This window comes from Colius striatus, chromosome 20 (genome assembly GCF_028858725.1).
Source record: "Colius striatus isolate bColStr4 chromosome 20, bColStr4.1.hap1, whole genome shotgun sequence".
Classification (NCBI taxonomy): domain Eukaryota; kingdom Metazoa; phylum Chordata; class Aves; order Coliiformes; family Coliidae; genus Colius; species Colius striatus.
In genome coordinates this window covers 8,795,806-8,820,830 of record NC_084778.1, presented here as the reverse complement: position 1 = coordinate 8,820,830, position 25,025 = coordinate 8,795,806, and the positions used below count along the sequence as shown (strand labels likewise).

General features: G+C 49.8%; 1 protein-coding gene across 2 annotated transcripts in view; it reads right to left on the bottom strand.

The window, feature by feature from the left end:
- The window catches only part of CALN1 (calneuron 1), a 91,828-nt gene extending 87,345 nt beyond the window's left edge, over nt 1-4,483 (bottom strand). Inside the window, exon 1 of one of the 2 annotated variants that reach the window (XM_062012518.1) lies at nt 4,363-4,483. In XM_062012518.1, the coding sequence (XP_061868502.1) occupies nt 4,363-4,480 (118 nt within the window). In that variant the 5' untranslated portion in view covers nt 4,481-4,483. The remainder of the gene's footprint in view (nt 1-4,362) is intronic. The other variant, XM_062012519.1, reaches the window with a different exon arrangement.
- Nucleotides 4,484-25,025: the final 20,542 nt, after the last annotated feature.

The window sequence follows — 25,025 nt, the reverse complement described above, 5'->3', positions numbered from 1 at the left end:
GCACACTGAAGCTGTTCATGGTTGACCTTTCCTCAGGAGCCCAGGGAAGGGTGACCCACTTAAGAGCTTCTGCAGGTGACAGAAGGGAGGCTGCTGGCAAGAAGCAGAAACCAGGTAAAGCATATCCTGCAATGTGATGTACCATCTCTAATGACAGAAAGAAGTCCCCTAGTGAGGGAAGTCCCCAGATTCCTGCACCCCAAGCTCCTGCAGACAGCAACTTTGCCCTGACATCTCCACTCTGGACCTCAACGTTCAGGACTGCATCAAGCTGGCCATGCTGACATCCACAACCACAAGAACAAATTAACCTCTCAGATAAACCCTTGTAGATGCCCCAGACCCTACCTGGGGCAGGGACTCTGTGGCTGAAGGCACCAGATGCCATTAGCTGTCCTGCCACCACACAGCAATGCCTCCCCCTGCACAGGCACTGCTGCTTCCAAAGGCACCTGGCTCAGCTAAGGGTCTGTCACAACATCTTAATGGACAAACAGCTTCTGCTGGGCTTCACACTTGGGTTTCCTCTGCAAGACACTGACAAGCATGCATGCCACAGAGGCTTTTTTGCAAAGCCTACTTATAATGCATGTGCCTCCCTTCAGGTGATATTTGTCAGATTCCTACTATGGAAATGTTTTTACCTCCTGACAATACCCTTTACATAGTGCCTATGGAGGAGGATGACTCAAGCCTGACATGATCATTTCCATCTACCATTTTTTATTAAAAATAAGCCTAGCAGTTGATAAAGTGAAGAGAGAAGCTGGTTTAGAAAGGGATGTGGCACCCACAGAGCATGCACAAACTGTGCCACGATTTCATGTCAAGCAACAATAGCCAGAAAATCTATATGTAAAACAGCTCCTCCCAGCCTTAATTTGTACTACCATGCATAGAAACCACTAAGCATATGGCAATAACATTCATCTCAGACCCTCCTGTACTCACAGTCCCTAAGAGACAGGTTATGAACGACCTGCCACCTTTTGACTTGCTCCTTTCCTTGCTGTTACAAAGTTAAGCATCACCTAATAGAGCTTTCTGCCAGTTAATTCCCTTTGTGACAGTGACAGCTCCTAAAAACCCTCCTAAAAACCACTACAGAACTGCAAAGAGGGCAGCTAGGAGCAGACAAGCCATGGGCACAGTGACCTGCTGTCTCTCCAACCTCTTTCTTTGCTGCCAGTGTAGTATTGAAAGCAGGGTGGAAAAAACCCAGAGTGGAGTTGAAGCTGACAGATGGCTGATGCAAGTCAGGAAAGTTATAGGAGAAAAATAGGCAGTCAGGGAAGAGGCAGAGCAGCACCCTGAGCACACCCCTCTCTGAGTGGCACACATCCACCTGACAGCCCAGACTCCTTCCCCCTTACACTACTTCAAGTCAGAGATGTTTTTCACTCCCTTATCTCCACATTACCCTCCATCCCCAGGCTGCAAACACAGAGGCTTTGTTGGCATTCCCTGCAGGGATGTGCAAGAGGAGACAGGCTGCAGCCCAGCTGGGCCATGCAGCACCTTGGCCCTGCAGCACCCTGGAGCCCAGACTGACAGAAATCCTTCCCAGAAAAATATCTGCTGGGAAAAACCCAACAGATGAGGCACTTGTGGGAGCCTTTAGTGCAAAGGAGCCTTATAGAACATTCCCAGCCACATCCCCAGCTTCAAACCTTTAATAGTTGTCTATGTGTGACTGCAATTTCTCAATAGGCTGGAAGTCCCTCAGGACCAAAAGCTCATTGAAAAAGCAACCAAGGAGAATTTGGAATCTCTTTTCTGTCATACTAAATGCAAATATGTTATTGGCATCGAGTTATCACAGCTTGCTACAGTCACCAAGCTCCCCATACACTGACATTAACTACTCAAGGAAGAACAGTTTGTTACTCACCCTGAGGTGGTTTATGCTAAAAAGGCAGAAAGACTATTTCTGGTTTGGGCAGTGAACAGTGATACCTTCACCAATTGCCAGCACACCCAGGGACTGGTCTAGTATTAGTGACAACACACAGTAAGACAGTGACTGTTGACCTGGTGTTACACAGAATTCCCAGTGGCTAGGCTGGTGCACACAAAAGTATCTCCAGCTCCTTATGATGCTCTGGCTTGAGCAGACACAAATCAGTTCAGTAACCACTTCCATGTTTGCAAGTGGGGGGAAAAAAGGCCTGTGGTTGAGCTCTTGTGTGCTAAGGCTGAGAACTGGGGCATATCTTCATGCCAGACACAAAGCCCTGGAAAACAAGTGTAGGAAAAAGCAAAAGGCTGTCAGAGAAAAAACAACTAAATTCTAACAAGAAGCCTGTGCTTAACAGGCAGAGAAGAAATGGCTGATTAGTTAAAGAGCCCTAACCAACAAGGGGGAGACTCTTTGTGAACAGAGATGAATGAATTGTGCTGCTCTCCAGTTGAATGGCATAGTTCTAATGGGGCAGTGACCACATTAAATGGATGCAGCACTCACATTAGCAGCACTCAGCTGCTGCCTTCTCAAAAGGCAACTCCTCTACACCTAATTCATTTCATTTGCTGTTAATTAACAGAGATGATCCTCAGCCTCTCAAGTGGTGGTTTCTCCTTGGGGGAGGAGGGTCTGGCTGTGGGCTGTGCTCTGCTGCCTCCTGCTCTGGCACCCGTGGTGGGAAGCGATGCTGAGGGCTCACAGACCACCCCATGGGGCTTGGGCTGACAGCAGGGAGGCACAGGGGGGGATGGAAATGAGCCTGGGCTTCCTTCCCACATCCAACCACAGACCATTTCCATGCAAACAGCGAGAAAACAGATCAAGGACAAGTTTCCCTCATGCAGCAGGACAGCTCTGACAGTGGGCTGCAGCCCTGATGCCACTGGTATCAGCTCTTGACACTTGTCTGCAAATCAAAATGGCAATGAAAGCAGAGGTGCTCTCATCAGGGTAGGCACAGTAGAAAATCCCTTGTTCTTTGCATTTGAAATAAACTGCAAGACCTCATCCAACATCCTTCTGTCTGCTCAGCCAACCCCTGTCACCCTGCAGAGTGACAACAGCTAAGCTCTACCTCACAACATCATTTGTCATCATGCATGGAAGCTAAGCCAGTTCAGTTCTGCCTACCAACTCAAACCTCCAAGCAAAGCTCCAGTAACCCAGGAGAAGAGCCCAGAAGATGCCTCTGCAGTCCTTGTGCTCCTGATGCCTTGGCTAAGCTGCAGTGAAAGTGGTTTCTCACGTTGCATTTCTCACCTGAGCTGCATTCAGCACACTCTCGTTGCAAGGAAAGGAAGCAGTTACAAATACACAGAAAGCACACTGCTTGTACACAAGATCACTTAAAGCAAAGCTCACAAAACCAAATCCAAAGGGTCCAAGTTTAAAAGGCTTGAAAACCACAGTCTGATTCACCAAGGCACATGGGAAAAGGGAGACAGTGGGCAGAAATGTTGGCCTTCTGTTTTGCCAAAACACCTCTAACCTGTCCTGGAAGGTCTGATTCCACCTTGCATCATTCCCTCATCAAGTTCTCCATCAAGACCACTGCTTATGATCATGGCTTGTACCAAATGTCCACTGGGAAGCAAACCAAGAGCTTCAATTTGTTCCACAGCCCTTAAAGACCATCTGTCAACAATATTAACATTTGCTTAGAAAATGACCCTGGGGAGCCACAACTTGACTACAAAAGAGACTTTCCCACCACAAACCAGACTGGGAGTCTACCTGCCTCACATCCCATCTGCAGGGCAGAAGGGATTAACATCAACCAGCTTCTAGAGAGGAAATCACAGGAGCCTACAAGGCAGCAGATGTGGGTGACCTTCCTGGTAGCCTTTGGCACCCTGAGGCCAGTCTGTCTGTGCTCTCCATCGTTGACCTGAAAAAGGGAATGTTAAAGCTCTTTCCAGCTTCTTAAGCCACAAGCCACCTCCATGCATCTTGTTATATTGAAACACAGAGAGAAGCCTCAGTTCTGAAAGGCTGCAAAGCAAATGAGAAGACTTGCCAGGAAGGCAGGTTGAGCCCTGCAGCTTCCCAGGAAAGGCTAAAGGCAGCTTTATAAAAAGAGATTAGCCTAACTTTTCCTCTTGCAAAGTTTTATCCACAAAAGCAGCTTTACTCTTTCAAAAAGCTGCCTTTATTTCTAGGCAGAAGGACAGAATCTGAGGCTAAAATCCATCTACAGCTCTCAGCAGAACTTTGGTCGGGGAGCTCTTTGTTCGTCCCTGATCTGCTGAGCAATCTCACTCCCAACCTGCCTTTTGCTCCTTGCTTCATGGGGAGAAGATCTCTGGTTATTGCACAAGATAACAGCTACAGAGAAGGTGAAAACAAGCCTCTCCCCAGCCCCAGCCCCTCCCTTGGAAAACCTCAGGGATGTGTCTCACCATCCAGCTCCTCCACGGAGATATTCGCTAGCTGCTCGCTGTCGCTGCCAGCGGAGAGTGAGCGGTTCAGGTAGTTGCCTTTGTACAACAAGCCAGCTGTTACATGATGGAATGGCATCTTCTCCCTGAGGAAAAAGAAAGGCTTCTTTTAATTCTTTGTCTTGATTTGAGCAGTACAATAGCCTGGCCTTGGAAGAGTAGCTGGACTAAAGCATCCTACAGCAGGGAACGCATCTGAAATGGGGTGGATCACTGAGGAACTGCAGCTTCTCTTTAATGGCAACCACAGGAGCCAACCAACCAAACAGAAAGCAGCAGCTGCTTCTTTAGGCCCAACAAGAGTCAGTAGAGTCAGAACAGTGGTGCCTTAGGAAAACAAGAGTCTCTGTCACTCATACTGCAGCTTTCAGCCTAGAGATGCAAGTAGTAAGTCATAGGATCCAGTGCTACAACTTTCAAAGCTGTGCAAGAGTCTGGACACCAGCTGCCCAACCCAACTCCAGAGCATTTAGACCCCTATGATCACAGAATCTTAAGGGTTGGAAGGGACTTGGAAAGCTCATCCAGTGCAACCCCCCTGCCAGAGCAGCACCACCTAGAGCAGGGCACACAGGAACTCATCCAGATGGGTTTTGATGGTTCACCCCAGCCCCACTCAGAGCATCCTTGCTGAGGGAGACATCTCACACCAGTGCCTCTGCTCCAGACTTCAGTGGCCCTCCCTGAAAGAAGCAAATTCATATTCGAGCAGAGCCCAACAAAGAACATTTTCATCTCCCAAATCTGACAGCTAAGGAAAAATACTGCTCAATGGGAGGCTGGAGCAGAAAAGTGTTTGCAAACTTAGCAGGTATAAACACCACAGCTTAGTGAAGGGCAGCCATCTGCAGAGACAAAAGTGGGAATTACTGTCAGCAGCACTTACACTTTGATTTAGGATCCACAAGATAGAGGCAAGTTTGCCAAAGTCGGCTGAAATATTAAGAGGAAGACTTGTCATCCCCTTGGCTGGTTTCAATCAGCACAGCCCCATCCCAGGCCTATTGCATTTTATACTGCACACTTCCAGCAGATATCAATCAGCAGAGTCAACAGAACCACCCAGACATCAGCCTTGGATCTGGCCCGGGGGCTCGGCAGGGGCTGGAAGGTGGCCAGGACACGCTGGGCAGCACGGCCTGGAACAGACCATTAATAGGAACTTCTATGGCAACTCTGGCAGATCTCACTCCAAGCAGTGGGGGACACAGCCTCTTGCAAACAAACTCCAAGGGCACTCTCACTACAGCCACGCTGGGACAGCAGCTTGCTTTGCCAAAAAGAGCTAAGTGCCACCTACTGAATCGTTCTCCAGCCAACACTACAATTACAAGGATGATCTGGCTCTCACTCAGCCATATGTTCTTACCACAGTCAATAGAACAAATACATACACACATCTATATGCATTCATCTTGCAACAAATGCCTTCTTGCTTCACTGAGGTGGCAAAAGCTTTAATACACTCCCCAAGTAACCTCAAGATACAGGGAGGTGAAGAAGAGAAGCCATCAGGTCTCTCTCTCACTGCTTAGCACGTACCCAGAGTTTCTCTTGCCAGTAATTATGCAAATAACTACTAATGGCAACTTTAAGTATTTTTATTTGGGAGCCAGTTTCTTCAGCAGCACATTAGAAACTGTAAACAAGGGTTTCTTTTTCATTAAGCATATCTGTAATTTCCCAGCACCTGCCAATTAATGTCTTTCACCCTGACAGACTGCTCGCTCCAACGTGTTGCTGAGCACTAAGAGGGGAACGGTACCAACCCCAGGGAGCTGCACAGGTGATGGGATGAAGGCTTTGGTGCTGCTCTAGGCACCCACAAACAGGGCTGGAGAGACACTTCCAGCCTTTTGTACCACCATCAGCAGCTTGCAGCCCTTTGCACCACCATCATGAGCTTGCAGTCCCAGCACAGGGTGCTCAGGCAGCCATCAGTCTGTGTTTTCTCTCGATAATCACCTGCCCAATGGAAAAGCCATAATGCAAAACACTGTCAAATTAAAGGTGTTTTAACTCCAACACCTTGCAGTGGCCCAGGCAGAGCCCCACAGGGTGAGCATGTCTGGATAAGCCCCTGGGGCTGGGTACTGATACCAGCACCTGCATGCCCTGGGGGAAGGGAGCTCAGCCCCTCACCCTCTCTGAGCTCACCCATGGCCAGAGTAGCTGCAAGCCATGGATTTAGCACACTTCAGAAATCACTCTCTGTGCCTTTGCTTCTACAACCATTTAAAAAAAATGAGAATGCCTCTCCCCTGAGGGCTGAAGTGCTTCAAATCAGCTCCCACCTGGGATCCTCTACTGCTTTTTTATACTGTGAGGAGGACCCATAATGTCCTAGAGTGACAAATCCTGGCTCAAATTCTCCTGCCTAGGTATAGCTATCCTCTTTTTAAATGGCAATATTATTCAACAGAAACCCTGCAGAGCTGCTGGAATCCAGCTGCTCTCAGCCTGTCTCCAGTTTTCACAAGAGATGCTCAAACCCAGAGCAGCAGCAGCCCCAGATGCCCAGAGAAGGACACGGCGCTGCGGCACGGGACGGATCCTGCTGCCAAATCCAACCCTGCACGGGCCCAGGGAAGGGCAGAAAGGAGCAGCACAAGCTGTTGGAGGTTGTGAGAGGGATCATAAGGGATCACCACATTTTTCAAAGCATCCTATGTTGGAATAGATAAAAAACCTGCTGGAAATATACAGCCTGGCTGGGAATGAGAGTTCTGCCCTAGCACAGCCACGTCAGCCCAGGCTCCTTTGGAACTTGCCCACAATGTCTGTGTTAGAGACACAATAACCTTAAGGTTGGCTATGGCTGCACTTTCCAGTACCAGCTGAGACCCAGTGTATAGTCAAATCAGAAGTGGTGGTGCTGATGGGATCCATCCCACCATGGGGATGCCCTTCCCAGGCACTCGGTGCAGGAGTGCAGGGAGACAACAGCTTCAACAGCTTCAGTCTCTTCAATGTGTTACATTTGCAGCAATGTGCCTTCATCTCCTCTGGGTGGGAATGGGGAGGATGCAGAGGTGTACAAGATGGGAATGGGAAGGATGCACAAGATGGGAATGGGAAGGATGCACAAGATGGGAATGGGGAGGATGCACAAGATGGGAATGGGGAGGATGCACAAGATGGGAATGGGGAGGATGCACAGGATGGGAATGGGGAGGATGCAGAGCTGTACAGGATGGGAATGGGGAGGATGCACAGGGTGGGAATGGGAAGGATGCACAGGGTGGGAATGGGAAGGATGCACAGGGTGGGAATGGGGAGGATGCACAGGGTGGGAATGGGGAGGATGCACAGGGTGGGAATGGGGAGGATGCACAGGGTGGGAATGGGGAGGATGCCCCATTCTGCAGAGCTGTACAAGCCTCTGAGCAGGCAGCTCAGCAGTGAGCTTTGCTCTCCAGCTCCAAGCACTCGAGACAGACACATTCTCCACCAAGCAACTTGCAAACTGAAAGCAGCTTCCAAAGGCATGGTGGGATTTTGAAGCAACGAAATCTCCTGGATAATATCATGAAAACATTGACATTTAACCAAAAAAGCCCTCAAAGAACCCATAAACATGTGTGTGGAAATGTTACCATGGTACCTTGCCAAGGTTTCGGTCCCCGTGCCAAGCTCAGCAGCAGGTTACAGCCCCCGTACTGCCCGGCAGCGGCACTGCCAGCCTGGCTCCTGCCTTTCAGCACCACCACGTTTGTGAAATGGATAAGATGCTCAGAAGTGATTTGCTGTCAGGGAAAAAAACCCAAAAAGGCAGCTCCACGCTGCTCACACGTCTCCGCTCGCTCCCGTTCGCTTTCCTCACCAGCTCTGGGGATCTGGTTCTTAAAGAGGCTTTCAGAGCCAATTGAAAAGCCACACGACTCTCAGATGGGAAGGTTTAGCTTCAGGATCGGTCAAGGAGATGGAATGAGGATCAATTTGTATCGATCCTGGATCTCCCTTGGTAGTTACCAATCTGGAAATGATTTCCTGCTCACATTCCTGCTCTGTGCAGTGCAACATGCCCAGGAGCTGAGCCTGGTGTTAGAGCCTCAGGCACAAAACACATCAACTCATTTGCACTGCCTGGTTGTTAATGCCTGGCTACTAACATGCATTTGCCTTCTCTGGGTAGCTGGATTCTGGTTGCTGCCCAGCAGGCTGGATGTGACCTGGGCTAACACATCCTAGATTCAGACCAGCCCTGCAGGTACTGCCCCACAGGCACCAACCAGACCAGGCAGAAACATGCTGGTGAGGAAACAGAGGGAAACAGCACCACTGAGATCTCCATCTCTCCCACAAAGCCAGCTGAGACTGAGCAGAGAGTTCAGGCTGGTAGTATGGGACCACACATGGGTGGCCAAGCACATGAGTGCAGCACAACAGTGTGAGCTCCATTTTCTGGGGAAACCAGGCTAAAAAAATATACTGGAATACATAAAACCCAAGAAGCAAGCAGATGGTACTGGAACAGTAGCTGTAAAGTCCCCCAGCTTGCTCTAAAATCCTTTAAAGATTCATCAACTGAAGTAAGGGTGTTAAAGATGCCTCTCCCTGGGCAGAGCAACGTTACAACAGTGAAGGCAAGTAAGAGCAGTGACTTCTAAAGGAATTACCTCCTTTTCCCCAGAGCTGAACAACTGCCACTATCTTCTCAGGCAGACTGTACTATATCTAGCTGGATCCAAAGGGAAGAGCAGAGCAAATAGACTCCTGAGTATCACCTGGAAGTTCCTGGGCTATTCAATCCATTGTGTTCTGGGCACAACACATCAGGCAGGGGACACAACCAACTTCCCAGGGAGTCTTCACTGCAATGCTGGTACATTGTCCTTTCACTGCTGCCCATGCATTAGCCCCTTCCCTCTCTCCCAAGGAGGAAGGCTGTGGTTAGCCTGTGCTCTCTAGCCTGGGAGCCACTGAGCTGGACTAAATCCCTGAGTCAGTGTTTGGAGCCAGCATCATTAGTGGAAGACAAGTCAAGTGTTCCATTGCAGAGCCATGACTTTGGCAGAATCCTTCTGCTAGGAAGAGCACTAAGTCCCTTTGTCCCTTGTCACCTGCACTCACCATTGCTAACAATAGCTTTAAGGACTGTTTTTAAAGTTAATTTGTGCAAAAACTTGGCACTTCAAGTGCAATATGAGTCCAAGCCACCAAAGGAAAGTCTGGAGGGCCCAGAGGCTCTCACTTTGGCACTGGGAGGAGGTCTGAGGATGCAGAGGAGGGGAGCACACCTAGAGCTGTATAACAAGGTGTGAGGATTTAAGCTGCTGCAATACAGTGCAGAAGTCTTGCTTGGTCAGTCTCAAGCCAGGTGTGTAAGGAGACACAGGAAAGGAAGAGTGCTCAGGCACATGGCTTTCCTGTGGCTACAGAATCAATGGAAGTGGGTTTTGGAAGGGAGCTTTGGGATTGGGAAAAATAAGGTCTGGTGCATAGGGAGTCTTAAAACAAAGCCCTCAAATAAATCCTCCCAGGGAGGAAAATCTTTGAGGAAGTTTGTATTTGCTGGGTATTGATGTCAATAAAGCCAAATTCCCCAAAACACATGGAAAGGCACGTTGGGGCTATATATAAACAGACCTATTGCAGGAAAAGAAAGCCAAGAGCCTCCCTTGCTCCCAGCCCACCACTGCAGCCTGCACAGAGCAGTAAATACACTGGAGCATTTTTGGAACCAATTTCCCTCAGACTGTAATGCAGAGTCATGGAGCTGTGAATGCAGGTGAGCCCTAAAGCTTCCTCTGAAAGGGTTTTTCTTTAACTTCTGGAAAACAGGAGTGCTCCCACTTTCTGCTTACCAGAAACTAGACACAACATTGACACATGTGATATTTTCAGCAAATTAACCCATCCAGACTAATTTCCCACCCTTTACAAGGATGTCTGGACTGCAAACCTTAATCCACAGTGCACAGATATGCACCTGAGGCTCACTCTGCATTTGCTGGTGGTGATACAGGTACAGACTAGAACTGGCCCTGGGGACCACTTTCAGTCCTGTCCCTCCATCCCCACACATGCCCTGACCCTTATCCCACTGCACACAGCATTTATGTTGCATGTGATAAGGAAATACTCCCTGTTTCAGGCAGCAACCAGGGAAATGGAGATCTCTGTGCTGGTACACAGTGGGTTGGGATTCTAGCAATGATGTTCTCCATGGTGATGAACAGATAAAAGGACTTTACAAACCTTAAACCATTTTCAGCATTCAAGGATGTAGCTGGGAAAGAAAAAAGCCCTCTGAAATGCAGAAATGAAGGTCTGAGTGACAAGCCTAAAGGATGCAGTGCCACAGAGGCACTTCACAAGCAACAAACTTCCAGGTTTGAGGACTACAAAGCAACAGGAGCTTCAGGGGGGGTTTTTTTTGCTGTTTCCTCCCCACCTACTTTCCCCAGAACATTTGAAATGAAAAAGAAGAGGAAGGTCACTTTAAAAGACATCCCATTGCTAAACAAGTGATGCTCCACGGCTGCCTGTGGGTGCTGCAGGGCAGACAGGAGGAGCTGAGGATGCCAGGTCAAGTGTCAAATACACACATTTCCCCCTGAAAGCTGAACATGTGAGAACACAGTGAGACAGCTTTAAAACCACAGTTGTTGTTTGTTATTTTTTAACTATGGCCTAGGCTGATCCTCAGCTTCAAGTGCCAGGAGGAGAGGACTGCAATGACCTGATAGCTCTCTATCTCCAGGCCAGGCACATCATACACTAAGGGGATAAAGATCCCTGTCCATTCCCCAACAGGCTTAAACCTGTGTAGTTAGAGAACTGTCACTGACCCATCAGCATTTCATCCAATCATCCAAACTCCCAGCCTCACTTTTTGCAGACAGCAAGCCTCAGCTTTCTTCTCTGCCCTCTCCCTCTGCTCCTGCTGCCTCCAGCCCTTGGCTGCAGGGCTTGACTTTAGCCAGACTTAGCAAAGAAATTCCATCTTCATCTAAACCACAGTGCTTTTTGAAAGCTTCTGAAGTGATACTAAAAGGTCAAAGCCAACAACACAACAAAAACCTCTGAACCTTCCTCTCCTCCCCCTCTTAATAATTCACCTGGAAACATGACAAAATCGCTTTGGAAATGGAGCTTCAATCCCAGGGTAGGCTGCAGTGTGCATGCACCAGCCTCCTGTCCCCTCCTAAGGGTTCAGTTTCTCTACAAGACAACAGGACCCAAGGTGAGCATCATCCAAGAAAACATTGGTTGAGGACATGGCAAGAGTTTTATGAGAAGAAAACAATGCAGGCTACTAAAAAGCTCTGAAATTACAAGGTGAAGGGCTTCTGTGGTGGGAAGCTGAAGGCTATAAACATGCAAATTGGAAATTAAGCATGAGATTTTAATGGGGAAGGTGATTAACCATTGGAACAAATGACCAGAATGAGTGACACATTGCTGTCTCTCAGACAAGACCAGATGTCTGCCTGGAAGACGCTTTAGTCAAGCACGAGCCCAGTATTGGAGTTAACAGGCTTGGGAGATGTTTTTTCCCCAGATTAGATGCTCTGACACTCCTCCTGGGCCTTATAAACCAGGAGCCTGTGAAGACAGCCCAGGGAGCTGAGCAGTGTCGGTGCTGGGATGAGCACACATGCAGCTGACAGACCTGCCAGCTCCCTCAGTCCTGTCCCAGGTGCCTTCCACATCATTATTTTCCCCTACCAACCCTGTCCAGTCCCTACTGCCAAGAGGAGCAATGACCAGGCTGTGGCTGCCCCAGTGACCCCCAGCCAGCACCCAGTGGGGGCTTCTGCTGCTCACCCACCAGCAATCTGCTTCCCCAGCACTCAGGGGATGGGGGGTAGGGACAAAGTCAGCCCTGAGGAGGTGTAGCTGAGCACTCCTGGCAGCTCAGGGGTGCAAGAGAGGCTTTGTACCATCACCTGCATCTGCTCACACCATTACACCACCTCCCCCAACAGTCCCTGCCATTCAAACACAAAGATACTACAGGAGAAGATACTGCAGAGCTGATGGCCCAGGGTAACAAAGTCCTTGTTGGCAATATGAGCTTTTATCTGAGATGAAGAGAAAACAGCAAGGAAATGCATCTTTAGCCCCCTGCAATATATTTCCAACATGTTGCCCTGCCCTGTTTAAACTGTTTCCTCCTTCACTCCCAAGTATTGAGCATTTGCTTATCCAGAGTGTCTGGAGAAGAGTTTTGCTAGCATGCTTCTCTTCATGTACTCATGTCCAGTTGCCTTCACTTTCACAGGCATAAATCAGCCATGAAGACATCACAAGCAGTGACTCCTGGCTCTCTCCAGCACACTGAGTAAGCACTGCATTTAAGACAACAATATACAGTGGATTATTCAGCCCAGCCTGAGTGCGTCACAGATGAGTAATTACAAACATGAAACCTATCAATAAGGGCCACTTTCACAGCAGCCTGAGCAGAGCAACACACGACAAACAGCCCCTTGCTTGATGATGTGTTATTAATGACATGCCAAAACATTGAGGCTTTTTAACAGGACTATTAATTACTCCCAATAAATGTGACTTATGCCAGGGCTCTTCTTTAAAAGAGGCTTTTTGGACATCTGCTGAGGGTTCATTTTGAAAAGCAATAGCTGATGGTTCCTACAGAAAGTTCCCTAAGAGCTCTGAGGACTGGAGCCATCAACATACATAAAGAGCCAGAAGGTGATTAAAGAGGTGAGGGTAAGCCATAAGGCTGGACTCATTTTCCCTTAAATTGAGGTGGATCATAGTGTAAGAGCCAAACCAAGACACACTCCAAGCATTTCCCTACTGCAAACGTTCAGGGCTGTTGGTCTCCTCGGGAAAGTGGCTCCAAACACACACTATGGCCCAGCTCTAAAACAGGACTCAATGGGTATCTTGGTTTGCTTGCTGGGAGAGGATCAAGTGACCCAAACGAAGAGCAACCCTGACAAGAAGGTTACAGAACCACCAGGCTGGTGATTATGAACTGCTGTTAAGCCAGGAACAGGTTATGGTGAGAAAGGGTTCAGAGACTGGTGAGCTCATGGCACTATTTCCCACAGGGAACTGGAAGCACCAGCTGCCTTTGGACACACAGCACTTGTGGCACTACTGGAGAAAGCATCCAGGGCACCCACCAACCAGTGCATTGCCCACCCAGAGCAGCTGTTTAACACCAACCACCTCACCATTTAGCTGAAGGGGAGATGCCAAACTGCAGTGACCTCTGTACCACACAACAAGGCCCCTCTCCTGGGGTAAGCCCTGGAGCTCCAACGCCACCACGAGACGAAGCATCCCTGGACCTCAGCAGGATCTGAGCACGTGCTGCTGTGCCTCAGCCTCCAAGGCCTTAATGCATAAGAAATCAGATCCTATCAGGAAGAGCTGAGCTGCCTTGAGAAAGTCTGTGCTACTTTCTTCGTGAGCTACTGGTCTTTGGAAGATTATAGTAAAGCTGTTCCAAGAAACCAAAATGATCATTTCCTGCTGGAGCACAGTGTTTAGCTCTTGGGGTGGCACAAATTACAGCATCCTTATTTTTATTTCAGTATTTACTTGAAGGAAATGTACAACAGAAATCTGATGCTGGCTGTATTTTAAACCCACCAGCACTCTGTAAACAGGCTAGACCCAGAGAGATTTGCATGATTCTTCTTGAAACACAAGAACCAGTGAGGCTGAGTAATTGAAAACAGTTATGGAGACTTCATTTTTCTTGTTTTCCCTGGGATTTGCTCTTGGGCTGGCTGCTCCCAACCTTAATACCTGGCAGGGATGATTAACTATTTGGAATCTCATTTGCATAATGGCTGATGTGCTGACAGCTCTCCATGGGGAAATCGCTGCCCTGGCAGAGGTCAACACTATGCAGGGAAAAAGTAGCATAAAGAGGGTATTTCTTCTTCAACTGCAGGCTTTAAAAGGTGTCAGAACAGAGTGTCTAAGGTCAAGGATGAATACAGAAATAGATCTCAGAGAATACATTAGTGTGACATCCTTGGTAGCCTCTAGATATGTCCTCAAGCCCTGTGAGAAGCTTGCCAACTTGCACAAACACATCTGGCTCTTCAAAAGTGTGCACACAGAGCAAGAACCCCTCAGGAGGCCACATCATGGGAGACACCAGTAAAACTCCAGTTACCTGTGCTGGGACAAGCATCAGCAGTGCAGGTCCAAGCCAAGGGGCTCAGCTGTTTGCATAAGGCTTTGAGGGACTGGGTAACCCTTCAAAACGATGGCTTGTGTCTATGCAAACAGCTATGGGCCTGCAAACAGAGGAGGGTGAAGAAAACCTCAATAAAGTGGCTCAATCCTGGCCTGGCCACAAGCTTGCTGCAACTCATTAGCATCACTGAGGCTCTACCCTACTGACCTCTTTGCAGAATCAGGCCCCAGGCAGGAAGAGAGTACAAAGAGATTTGAGGCTGGGAAAGAGTTCAGCCAAACTGCAGTTTGTGCAGGGTATCAGTGGTGGCCATTCCCTCCACCAAACAAGCTTCCAGCTTCTCAGGCTCACTCACATTAGTGTTTAACTCACCAGCATCAAGGATAAAAGATCCCAAGACACATATTTGCACACAGACTCTCTGCATGCACCGTGCTGTCATCTCTGTCAGCCCACACAAGCATCCTCAGGACACTAAGTGACCACAGGTAAACCCAGTCTCTGCTGATGCCTGATGGAAAAGGGGAAGCAGGCTGATTTTAACCCCTACTGCATTTATAAACATTCAAAGCCCATCTGCAGGTATCACAGGGGAAGAACTTTAATAAACACAGATGGAAATACAGGAGGGTAAGGAAAAGAGACAGCTCAGAGAGCTCCAAACCAGCACGTCCATCCCCAGTGCTGCTGAGCACTGTTTCACTACTGGGGGTTCAGAGATGAACATGGGCACTGCTGAGCCTTGGCACTCCACTTTGCAGCACCTGCACCAGGGCAGACACACACAGGAGCTGCTGAGATGCCAACACAGCAGGGTATGGCTACAGGCAACGAACAGCGTGGATCCTAAACCTCCACCCGAGCTAAATGGCTCAATAATGGATGGCAAAGGGAGGTGGATGCTGCCTGAAAGCTCCAGCTACCAACAGACCTAATGACAGCATGCAGTGCAGATGTTTAAGGCTTTCTTTGATCATGCTGTAAAAATGTAGCTACAGGGATGCCCAGTAAGGCTCCACAAGCAGGTATTAAGGTGAAGGAATGAGAGGGCAGTTTTAGAAGCACCCACTGCATTTCTATCCATTTTCTGGGTCCTGCACATGGGCTTCAGGTTCAACAGATGAAATCCACCCTATGGCTTTAATTACATCTTTATGCCAAGAACCACTTTCACATTTCCCTGCTTTTATCAAACTAGGCTGCATTTAATTCAAAGCAGACCTAGAAACCAGCTTGTTTCTATTGCCCTCTTCTCATGATAGCCCAAGCACTATTGCATAATAGCCAGCATTGACTTTAGTCTCTGGCTTACACTTTTAACACTGACCACATTCACAGGTTAGAAACACAATTAAAGCCTAACCCAAGACTTGCAAAGCTTCTCCATACACAACAATCCCCCCAGTTACCAGCTGAGCCAATCCATCTTTAGCTGTGGACTGCACAAAAGGGAATCAAACCGACTTGGTATTGTTTACAGGACTCGTAACAAATCATTTCAGTTTCCCTCAGCAAGCCACCTGGCTCAAATGAACACGCTCAGACCCATTCCACATTACCAACACATTCTGAAAAGGCTCTGCCTGGTTCATTTTACATCTCCTAACAGATTGCCTGCCATATTTCACACTGAATCAATAAAGTTATACGTGCACAAATCGACTGAAATGATGTTTGCTGGTATTTCTAATCCAAGTACTTTCTCAGTGGGTATTTTGTTCAGCTTGTGATAACTCCAGAAGATAAAACATGCACAGTACTATCATCTTGCTACTGGTCAAGCAATGATTTTGCTGAGAAATTAGGTCATTGAAAGAAAAAGAAAATGAGAGGACTTGCATTGCCTTGTAACTTACAGGGGAAGGTTTTCTGGAGGCTGTGTGAGATGCATGGGACCAGCCATTTAAACGTGGCTGGGCTGGGATTTAGTCTGTTGAAGGAAAGCCTGGACAAGTTGCCCCAAAAATGTTGTTTAGATATCCATCTATATTAATATATACCCATACATCATGAGATGGTAGGAATAAGCTGCATCAGCATAATCCTCAAGCACATTATGATTGGACAAAAACTGCACGATAATGAAGCCAGAGAGAGTGTGAGAGTGGAAAGGGGAGGTAGGACCCTGACTCCCCATGCAGAGGGAAAGGGAAAGGATTTTGTTTCAGTTCACATTTTTGCAAACTATTCCTTTTTAAGTGGCTTTTCTTTTTCTGCAGGACAAGCTTGGCCCTGGGATTCCATGGCAGGGAGATGTTTGCAAACTGCTCTTCCTCAGCGATGAAATCCATCAGTTTGCAGGATTGGGCCCCAGCCTGATCCTGCTCTACCCAAAAAAGTTCTGGGAAGGTGGTGTGAGAAGCAGCTGAGGCCTCCACACTGCCAGAGGGCCAGGGCAGGAGCCTTCCCACAGGAGACCCCCGTGCTCCCCACCCCACCTGGCAGCTTCACCCAGCGCAGGGTCTGGCCAGGCTCCACCACCCTCACGGCCCGAGCGGATTCTGCCCAGAGACAGACAAACTCACGGGCGCCAGGGATTTATCTACAGGTGCAGTGCAGAGAGGATTTATCTACAGGTACAATACATGCTCTGGGGAAACAGTTCAGCATCCACAAAGACTCCACAAACTGAAAAGATGAAGCTTCCCCAATCAAACCCTTCCCAGCAATAAACAGCCACACATGCAGCTAGCGAGGCGAGGATGGGTACAGAGACCCTCTCTCTTCCCCCCCAAAAGAAGGCAGCTGGAATGCTCCTGGTTAACACAAAGAATGGCATTGGGAGCTCTTACCTGGTAAGAATCTGTATTCCCAGCTAGAGGCACACCTATAGCACCAGGCTCTCATGGGGCATCACACAAGGGTGCAGCGGCAGGTTGGTGCAGGTCATGGAAGTTTACAGCCAGAAGCAAAAAAAACCCAAACCAAACCCCCAAAATCCCCCCAAAGCCACATCATGACTCAAATGATATCCCTGCAACGGTCGTCTCGTTACAAACAAGATGAGATGAAGGAGGGGTTTTTTTTTACTTGCTCTGAGGCATCATATGGAGCTTAATCACAGGCAGTTACGTATATGGTTCTTTTGGCCTTCAATCAAGTGTGTCATTTCGGTGGCAGCTGCCTACGTGATGTAAGCAAACTAGGTGAGCCAGTCCTTTGCCAATCACGGCCTTGGGTAGCTATTTTACAGCTGAACAACGGGGAGGGAGGAGGGGGGAGAAAAAAAACACCCCGATTTCCCAAGCAATGGGGAGATCCTCTGGTGGGTCCAGCAAAGCAGAGCCAGATGGGATCACGCACCTCTCCTCCGGCGGAGTCACAGGCAGCCGCAGCCCAGGCAGCCCTCAGAGAGCCCTTCTCGTCCCGCTCTCATCTCCCGACGGAGCCCGTCCGGATCCCAGCAACTTGCCACACGCTCCAAAAGGCACCGAGAGCAGAGAGCAGCTTGCAAGGCGCCGGGGAATCGGCACGGCACGGCACGGCGCGGCACGGCACGGCGCGGCGGGCGCTAAGGGGGATGCAGCTGCTACAGGGAAAACAGTAAAACTTGGTGGGTGGAAAAAGGTCTGAGCTGCTGGTGAGTAACGGGAGAAACAGCTCAGGACAGCAGCAAAGCACAGCAGCTCAGCCTTCCTTAATGCATGCCTTGTGCTGTTGGAGTGGGTACATCAGGAGGCAATCACTGCAAATCAGCTGTTAAACCTGGTGATTGAAATTAGAGCCGAAAGAAAACCCAGGCTGGGCTGAATACATTAAAGCTATTAGGAGGCACCTGGGGGCCAGGCAGGAGTCTTTGGGAGTCTTTTGCATCAGGAGGGGTTTGGGGCCAAATTCCTCCACCTTGTCCCTGTGTTGATTTTTGACAGGTTCACTAAGAGCCGTCAGTTCAGACAGACGGGGGCTGCTCGCTCTGCTCCGGGATCCTCCTTAGCTAACTCCCCACGAGCAGGACACCGCATCGGCACCGAGCGCTCGTTACATCACCCACAGCACTACCGGAGAGAGAGAGGCCCTGCAAATGAAGGGAAAGGCTTTCTGAGCAGCAAAAGTGCTGTTGCACCTCTCTCCATGGCAACTTGCATGCCCCTCTCCACAAACACACGTGTGTGTGTGTGTGTCCCCACAACCGCACACAGCCAACGGCACGGTGAGGGGTGGGGGGGGAGGAGGAGGATTAAAACCCACCCGTGAACAAGCCGCACACGTGGAGGGGCTGGCATGGGTGAGAGTGGAGGGGATGAGCATCCATCCTCACACACACACATCCATCCCTCAGCGACATCCCCTGTCCCCGCTGCACCCGGCGGAGGAGCCGCTCCGCCGCAACCCTCTCTGAGCAAACCGAGGAGGGGGCTGCATGAGCCCCGGCTTGTGGCCAACAGGTCGGTTGCCCGTGGATCAGCGGCTGCTCCCCACGCTCGGGGAGGAAGGGATGGGGTGGGTGTTTGAAGGGAGATGGCTACGCGCAGCCGGCTCCCTTCAAACACCCCCCAACCCCGCCTCATTCCCCGGGTGGGGGGCTGCTGCTGCTCCCCATCCTTCACCGGCTTCTCAGCCCCTCTTCAACTCACCTCTCCACCAGCCAGCTCCTCTGCCACAGGTTTGCTTGGCTTCTCTTCCCCCCCCCCCCCGCCCCCCCTCCCCTTCCTCCTCCTCCAGATCGCTCCTGGCCGCGTTATTCAAAGGGAGGATGGAGGGAGGAGGCACGGGGGGAGCTGGGCGCTGAGGATGGCGGAGCGAAGGGGAAAGAATCAATAAAGCACAGGAATCTGAAGGGGAAGGAAAAAGAAAGCCCCAGTGACAACAGCGCTAAAAAGAAATGGTTGAAGAATAAGGCTGAGTGAGGGGTGCTGAGACAGCTCAGCGCCTCCTGGCCCCGCCGAGCCCCCGGTAGCCCCCCGGTAGCCCCCACCGCGGCCACCTTGCCGCAGGGCCCCGCTAACCCCTTCCTCGCCGGCACCCGCCGCCAGCCACCCCCCCAGCCCGAGGGATGCTGCACGCAAGGGAGGGAGGAAGGCAAGGGGAGGGAGGATGGGGGCAAACGGCGGCTGCTCCATCTCCGGCAGCTCCCACCGCCCGTCCTTCCTCCTTCCCGGAGCTGGCTGGGGATGAGCACGACCTCGAGTAGTCCAAGGAAGCACTGACGTGGGGCTGAGCCCCTTAGAAAGTTGGTTCCCCGAATGCTGTCTGGGTCTCCTTTCAGCGCGGAGGGCAGGGGAGGGGGGTTGCAGGGGGCGTGTGTAAGCTGTCGGCTCTTTTTTTAGAAACAGCGATGGAAGAGAAGAAACCATCCTTGCACGTGTGTGCCCCAAGGCAGGGTCCCAGCCCAGCACGCCAGACCCCCGTTGATAGAATCGTTTTGGCTGGAAGAGCCCTTTAAGCCCATGGAGTGCAGCCTGTGTCCCAGCCCTATCACCCACCAGCCCATTGCCCTCAGTGCAACACCCACCCAGCTCTGAAACCCCTCCAGGGACGGTGACTCCAGCACCTCCCCGGGCAGCTGTTCCAATGCCTGACAGCCCTGGCAGCAAAGAAATCCCTCCCCACATCCAGCCTGAACCTCTCCTGGAGCAACTTGAAGCTGGAGGAGCAGAGCTGGCAGCTCCAAATCACTAATGCTGGCAGCTCCAGGGGGGTCCTGACTTCTCCAGAGTGAAAACACACATGCTTGAAGGGGTGCACCTCTCCCAGCTCACTGAGCATCTCCTTAGGTTTCTCAGCTGAGCTGAAACTACCAGCACAGATGAGCCAGGAGATGCTTCTCCTTACTGCAGTGGAGCTTGTCTCTCCAGTTCCCCTTCTGAATGCACCAGAGGCACACGTGCTTTTGGCCACTGCTCTGGATCAGCAAACCCACTGAAACAGCCACAGCTGGGGAAAGCTGGGCCAGGGTACATCAGTGGGATGAAATTAACTAAAGACACATCAGGCTAAATAGGAGGAGAGATGTTCTGATGGTGAAAGCAGTTGGCTGCTTTAACAGGAACCCAACTCTCAACTAAAATTGCCCTGGTTAGATCCAAAGAGCCACCTCACATCTCTGGCAACACTCCCACTTGGAGTAAGCATTGAACAAAGCCTTCAAAGCATTGATTTTATGGCTCAAAAGTGTTGTACTTTCCTGATGTAAAATCCTTCCTCTCCCCTTCAAGCCTCACTGGTCAGTGCTGGGATTTTACCATCACAAGGAACACCATCACCTGCTCAGGAGCCATAGGCAGAGGCGTTTTTGCTTCCACTGCTCCCTGTGCAAACTAGAAATCCCATCTCCATTGATATGTTTTGTATCTTGATCCATAAGGGAACTTCCACCCACGACCCCTTGAGCTTCACCTGGGCTGCTTATGTGAGTGTGATGGTTTGACATGACAGCTGTTTCTGGGAAGGGGGAAGGAGCTGTACAGACTGCAAATCTCTGGCTCAGAGCTGGGGAGAGTTTTGAGCAACTTGTTACAGGAACCATCTTTACAGCCCCTTCCCTTCCCAGAAACGGCTGTCATGTCAAACCATGACAGTGAGCAAAGCTGGAGTAAAGCCCCTCATTTGCAGAATGTTACTCCCTGCCTTTAGTCTGTTTCCTTTCATTCAGCTCTGGAAGACATCAGGCAAGAAGACTGGCTGGAAACAGTAGCTGGCAAATCCACTGACCTTACACAGTTCTGACTAAACACTGTTCAAAGACCGAGCTCTCATCAATCCCTACATACATCCAGACTATCTCCAAACCTGTGTCTGCACAAACAAGAGCAGATAGTGGCCCTTTGCTCTTTTCCAGGTGCTGATGTGAAGCCCCCTGTCCCTCAGGTGGCCCCGGTGGCACGGCAGCCCTGCAGCGGCGATGGCAGCCCGTGCTGCGTGCAGGGAGAGGACTCCCTCAGCAACCAGCGCTCCCCCTCCTGAAAATGACACGGCAAGAGACAATATAATCATCATGTGCCAAAGGAAAGGCACTGGAAAATTAAGCAAGGCAGGGAAGGTTGTTGTCAGAGACCTGCCTGGCTGCCTGGTGGGGACCGGGGATAGTTGTCACTGTCAGCGCTGAGCTGTCACTCTAATAACAAGTGGATTATCACTTGATGTAATTTGCTCTCAAGCTGCTGTACACCAGTCAGACTGATTACATTTGGGTACCACCCAGCTCGTAGGGAGATGCTGAGCAAACCCACGGCTGTGTAGGCACTGGCAAGGTCTCCATTTTGCTTCAGGTGCCTTTTTCTGAGACCGAGGAAAGCATTGGGTGAGGATGCAATAAACAGGCCAGCAATAAACACAACATCCAAGGGAAGGCAGGGCAAGCCAGTGCAGGAGAAGAAGAGGCTAGTGTCTTAAAAATATCCCTTATAATATCTAGATGTAAGGCCCACAGGGTCAAACTTCGAGGTCCTTCAGATAAGAGAGTGTTGAAATTGAAGAGCTTTGTTCAGCTAGGGATGACCCAATGAAATTAAAACTCAAGGAGGTCTGTCAGGCCCATTGAAGGGAACAAGTCTGCAATTCTCCCCCATAGCATTGAGGAGGGGGCTTTTGTCCAGCCCAGTTTTAAATATCCTAAGAAATACACATTCAACTGTTCCCCAGGGAGGGTCTGGAAACATTTCAGAGTGTAACAGTCCTCACGAGTGGGATAAGTTGTCCCACTTTCAGCCTACATTTGTGTAGTGCTTAATTTCATCCCATTATTTCTGATGAAGCACTTTGTGGAAGACATACAATTGCTCCCTAGCCTGGATTTTTATGTTTTAATGATGGTTAATTATTCCAGGAGAAACTTTTCCTATTCCTTTTTATTCAGTCTCATTTCTGCACTGGATGCTTCATCCTGAAGTTTAATTAGTGTATTTCAGAACTCAGGATCTAGATTAAATCACTGCTAAGCGAGCTCTGCCACAGGATTTATGATCATTGTGCACAGCCTTTATTGTAACCTGCCAACTCAGGCAACTGATTTACTGATCCATGGGTTACTTGGGCTGGGAGTGGGCCAGCTGGCTGTCACAATGGGCTTGTGGAAGGGCTCTCAGACAGCCTGGCCTGGGGCTGCTGCTCTTCTCCCTCTGCCACAGTGAGGAAGAGGAGGGATGCAGGTGCCCATGGTGATGGGTATGAAGGGGCAGCCTCCAGCTCCTTCAGACTCTTGCAGGGGAACTGCACACTCTTAACAGCAGGTCTGAGATGTGGCAGCACTGGCAGAGTCACATCTCCAGCCCTGCCATCTGCTTGGATCCAAGGTTTCATTTCAGGCTATTAGAGAGATTGGGGCTGGCTGCAAACATCAGATGTAGGCATAGGTTTGGCGCCAGTCCATCCGCTTTCCTGCTGCCTCAAATGCCAAGATTTTGATTCCAGCTCATCTGCAAATGCTGAAAAAGCTTCAGTTTTTCAACAGAGTCCACCCTAGCAGAGCTCACCATGAAACAAGACCTTCAGGGAGGCAAAAAAAAACCCCAACCAGAGAACTCCTTTTAATTATACTATCTCAACACATTAAAGCTATAGACAAATGTGATCACACCCACAGAAACCTGCTTTCTCCCAACTGAGAGTCCCAACACTATTGGCTTAGCCAGGGCCAGAAGAACATACAATCACAGAATCTTAAGGGTTGGAAGGGATGTCCAGAGACCATCCAGTCCAACCCCTCTGCCAGAGTAGGACCACCTAGAGTAAGTCACACAGGACATGGCTGTAAAGACAAATGCATGCTTACACTCGTCCCCAGCAGAAAGCCTGACACCCAGCGAGCTCATGCACAGGGTTCACAGCCAAGAACATCAACAGAAATGTCCATGTGCTATGGGCATATCCCTTGAACAGAGCAGCTCTGACACACTGTAGTAAAAACAGGTCAGGTCTCAGCCCTTTGTTTGCCCACAGAAATAAGATGTCCATCAGGCCAGGCCCTGCAGGGCAAATGGCCCCAAACCAACCCCAGAACACTCACAATGAATTTTGGAGGGGAGAGGGGGGGGAAGTTGTTTTTTGTTTTGCTCTTAGAAAGATAGCCCTGTAATTTAGTGACTCATACATTCTACAGCCTTTGTTGCTTTTCATTTTCAACATCTTTAAGCTGTTTGTGGAGAAGGAGCTTATTTTTAGACTTCCCACCAGTGAGATATTTTAGCTGGTTTGGAGGGGAAAAGCTCCATTGAGACTTTTGTGTCTGGGGTGTTAATAGGCAAATTTCCTGCTGGGGAGAGATTGTCTTCCTTGTTTTTTGTCACTTCAGGATGTCATTCAGGATCTGGGCAGTGATTTTCAGGCTTACCAAGAAGGGCAGTGCCCTGTGCCACAAGTGGGGTCTCCCAGGGATGCACCAAGGTCTGATCTGACAGAGAGAGGAGGAGGATGACTCCAAGCAAAACCAGACACATGTTGGGGCACATAGAACATGTGAAGGTCCCAGGATCACTCATCATCATCTTCTCTCATGCCCCAGAAAGCTTCTGTACCATGGAACAGGCATGCAGCAGGTAGAACAAAGGGGGAGACATCCAACTTCCCACGTCCAAGTGCCAACCCACATCTCTCCACGCCGAGGCAAACATGTGAGGGCTATTTGAAGTACCCTGGAGAATTCAGTTCACTTTTACAAAGTGAAACAAAGAAGATGCTTTTTCAGTCAGTGAATAGATCTGGGGTTGGTTTACAAAGTCTTACACCTCCTTCTAGTTTGCAGCTTAAAACTTGGGGGGGGATGTGAAACTTTATCAATCAAATCCAAGGAGATTTCAGGACGGGGCCTGTGGCCCTCCAAGCCAGCCAGGCTGAAAAAAAACCCAAACACACCTGCTTCTCAGGTTCTTCTCAAACAATTTTAAGCCACTCAACAACAGAAGGGCCTCCAAACAAAAACCACACAGGCCCCAAACCTTTGAGAGCCTCCAGACGTGTTTTCCTGCACCTTCACTGGTGAGGCTGCAGCAGGACAAGGTCAGGCCACACACCTCGCTCAGGGAGGGGACATGGCCTGCTCCTCCCCACGCCAAGGACACACAGGACACAGACCTCACCCTAAAAATGGCTGTGGGAGCACACAGACCTGAGCTCTTGAGGCATGGACCCCATGCTTTGCAGTAGAGATACCTCCCAGCACGTGGCACCCTGGGGCAGCTGGGCCCCATCTTGCTCCACGCAAGGTTTGCCCAAGCACAGGCCCCGCTCCCCAGCCCAGAAGTGACCACGGCTCCTTGGCAGCTCCAAGGAGAGTTTTCCAGGACACATTTGTAATCTTGCTGAGAGCACAGTCCTAATGGATGGCTGGAAATGCTCCAGGGCTCTCTGGCTGTCACTTCACCCAGGTGTCACAGGCAGGTCTAAGGTACTCGGCTTTTGCTCTGCAGTCTCCACCTCACAGACTCAAAAGCTGGTTCAGAGGTTCGAGGCTCATGTTTTATGTCCTATTCACAGCTCTTTCTTTCAGGGGGGCATGACCCAAACCAGCACAGACATGAGTTCAGTGCACAGCAGCTCTCTGCTCTGCCCATTA